Consider the following 3,311-nt stretch of genomic DNA (forward strand, 5'->3'; position numbering starts at 1 on the left):
AATTGCTTTACTATTCACAATGTCGGTTATCATATTGCTAAGTGTGGTCGCCATCGTCTTGAAATCTGTGGCTGGACAAACAACGCCTTCGGATGTACCAGGATTGAAGCTTAGCCGCACTTTTGAGCCTGGAACTTGCACCGGTGTGAGTTTTGGTTTGGTGTGCTCCGCTTGTAATGCGATAAAGATTTGCTACGAAGGAAGTGAACTGGGAGTCAATACCTGCCCAGGAACCTTACCGTATTGTGTTTCCGGAAATGCAGGGGCAAGCTGTTCTGAAACACCATCAAGCGATTGTGCCGATACAGGAACGGAATTACTTGATCCTGTGTTTTGTACAGCATTAGGTGTTCTGCCAGGTAAGTCAGTTCTATCCTGAAATTCTAGATGTTACATTAATCTATTCTAACCCGTTAGACGCTTCCAACTGTCGGATCTACCACGTGTGCAATGATATTGGTGTTCTATCAGATGTGTACCGATGTCCTCCGTCGACTATTTTCTACATCGGAACGCGAATGTGCAGAAGTCAATCGTTTCAGACCTGCGGCAAGGTGACATGTGGTACAACCAGTGGTTTTGTTTACTACAACACGTTTTTCAGACAGTATTACGCATATTGCCTGGTGAGTGCCACTGGAAACAAAATTATCCTCAGTAAATGTGCAGATCGGGCTCAGTTTAATATGAACACCAAAAGTTGTGTTTTCAACTGTCCTGCGGCAGGAAATTATGCCAATTCGAACAATCCCAAGTCGTTTTACCAGTGTTATTCTCTGAATGGAGTTCTCACATCACGATTGGTCCAGTGCCCTTCGGGAAGTTTCAATCAAACATTGCAGTACTGCGTTTGAAATATACTTTTGAACGACTTAATTTAGAGTGAAATCAAATTCGAAAATAAATTCAACAGGAATGCCGAACAACACATTTAGTTTTGTTTGTCCGAAGTTCAGGTGTCTCTTATTGATACCAAGGTATCCATAAGATTAATGAAATTGATGCGGTCATAGTCATTTTTGCATTGGAAATTGGTAATTAACGATAGTAGCCAAATTATAACGACAGCTTAAACCCTTCTTCTCATTCTTCGGCGGTTTTACCCTTTTAATAAAATCCTCGATCCGGTTAACATTCCGATAGCTGAAGCTATATACACGATTATGGAATGCCATGGAGTGTGTCGGTCGTCACCAGGCAATGAAGTACGAAGAAAGGTGACGAACAAACACGCACACTATTCCAGAACTCGTTTTTCAATATGTAAAAAGGTAAACAAAGCCTACGTCACTTGCCAGGATGTTTATGGATCATAGGCGAGAATTGTAAACAGCAGTTGGCAATATTTGTTTTCGTCTAGTTTTCGCTGGTACAGCGATGATGGTTGTTTGTTTGAAACTGCAACTGACGTCCCGAATTGTCATGATTACAATGCACAGTGGTGCAGAACATTAATCTAGCTGTACGAAATTAATAGCGCCCAGGGATGAAGAGATAGACATTTGATGTCTTCAGCAACATTGTTCAGTTTTACAAGGAGCATATTCTAGTTTAAAAATTTTTGCCGAGGGGTCCACCGATAGCGAGATAAAAATGCTAACTTTTGTGTTTTTCAAATTAGGGCTTTGATGTTTTCGACAAAGTTGTTTATCTGATCAAAATACATTAGTTTGTTGAATATGTCAAAGTCCTATCACATCACCCTCAGGAGTTACAGTCAAAGTAAAAAAAATCTATTGAAAAAACAGTTTTTTGAACCTGACACGTTGTAGATTGGATAAAATGGTTCGCTGTCTTTGAAACAAAGTTGTAACAAGCCACGATCTACATTTGTCTCAAACATTATGGTGGGTTTAGAAGTTCTGAAGCACTATAGAAAGCATTTAGTGCATTTTATTGTTAATTTTTAAAGGCTCGTCCATCGAAAAGTGCACATTTTCGCAACATCCCCTTTTTTGTGATTATTTTTGATGACAGGCGGAACCATTACCATTTGAAATAAGCGGGGAAATCGGTGGAACTAGTAGAGATTTCAATGATTGAAAAAACACATTTTATAAAAAAGTTACCTATTTTACTTATAGAAAAAACGTTAAAACATTTAATTGATTAATAAAATGTTGTAGTTTTCTTTTATATATTTTTTTTTATTAAAAAGCATTTAAATTCTTTTCAAAATTATGACTCAACGAAAAGACAAAAGCGAATTGCTTGTAAGATTGGTTACTTGGATACAGTTACTTGGAACCAGTTGAAGCAGTTATATTGTAAAGACAAAATTCTTTTATTCATTTAAATAATATCAAATACCAATTTAGTGCTCTACCAAATTTAACAGATAAGTTCCATTTGTTTTTTTTAGGTTTAAATGATTTGAAAAATCAAATTTCAATGTCTTTTAATCAAACAAACTATATAAAAGAAAACTGCAACATTTTATTAATCAATTAAATGTTTTAACGTTTTTTTTCTACAAGTAAAATAGGTAATTTCTTCATAAAATGTGTATTTTCAATCATTGAAATCTCTACTAGTTCCACCGATTTCCGCGCTAATTTCTAATGGAAATGGTTCCGCTTATCATCAAAAATAATCACAAAAAAAGGGGATGTTGCGAAAATGTGCACTTTTCGATGGACGAGCCTCCCAAAATTACCAATAAAATGCACTAAATGCTTTCTATAGAGCTTCAGCAACTTCTAAACCTATCATAATGTATGAGACAAATGTAGATCGTGGCTTGTTACAACTTTGTTTCAAAGACAGCGAACCATTTTATCCAATCTACAACGTGTCAGGTTCAAAAAACTGTTTTTTCAATAGATTTTTTTTACTTTGACTGTAACTCCTGAGGGTGATGTGATAGGACTTTGACATATTCAACAAACTAATGTATTTTGATCAGATAAACAACTTTGTCGAAAACATCAAAGCCCTAATTTGAAAAACACAAAAGTTAGCATTTTTATCTCGCTATCGGTGGACCCCTTGGCAAAAATTTTTAAATTAGAATATGCTCCTTGTAAAACTGAACAATGTTGCTGAAGACATCAAATGTCTATCTCTTCATCCCTGGGCGCTATTAATTTCGTACAGCTAGATTGATGTTCTGCACCACTGTGCAATGTTTACAAAAGAAAAAAACTTTTACTAACACTTAGCACGGGATTTCCATCGCCACCTGAGATATGTATACAGGTTGGTCACCAGGCCCGTGCAAAGGGCCCGTCCATGGGGGAGTGTTTTCGAAATACAAATTTAGCTAAAAATAATGACAATGTCACAAACACACAATAAATAAGGAAATGGAT

At 36.4% G+C, this 3,311-nt stretch overlaps 1 protein-coding gene across 1 annotated transcript; it reads left to right on the forward strand.

The window, feature by feature from the left end:
• Positions 1-918, forward strand: LOC129749598 (uncharacterized). Its single transcript, XM_055744619.1, has 2 exons — positions 1-359; positions 418-918. The coding sequence occupies exons 1-2, from the start codon at positions 20-22 to the stop codon at positions 852-854; spliced, it is 777 nt and encodes a 258-aa protein (XP_055600594.1). The 5' UTR covers positions 1-19; the 3' UTR covers positions 855-918.
• The last annotated feature ends 2,393 nt before the right edge of the window (positions 919-3,311 follow it).

This window comes from Uranotaenia lowii, chromosome 2 (genome assembly GCF_029784155.1).
Source record: "Uranotaenia lowii strain MFRU-FL chromosome 2, ASM2978415v1, whole genome shotgun sequence".
Classification (NCBI taxonomy): Eukaryota; Metazoa; Arthropoda; class Insecta; order Diptera; family Culicidae; genus Uranotaenia; species Uranotaenia lowii.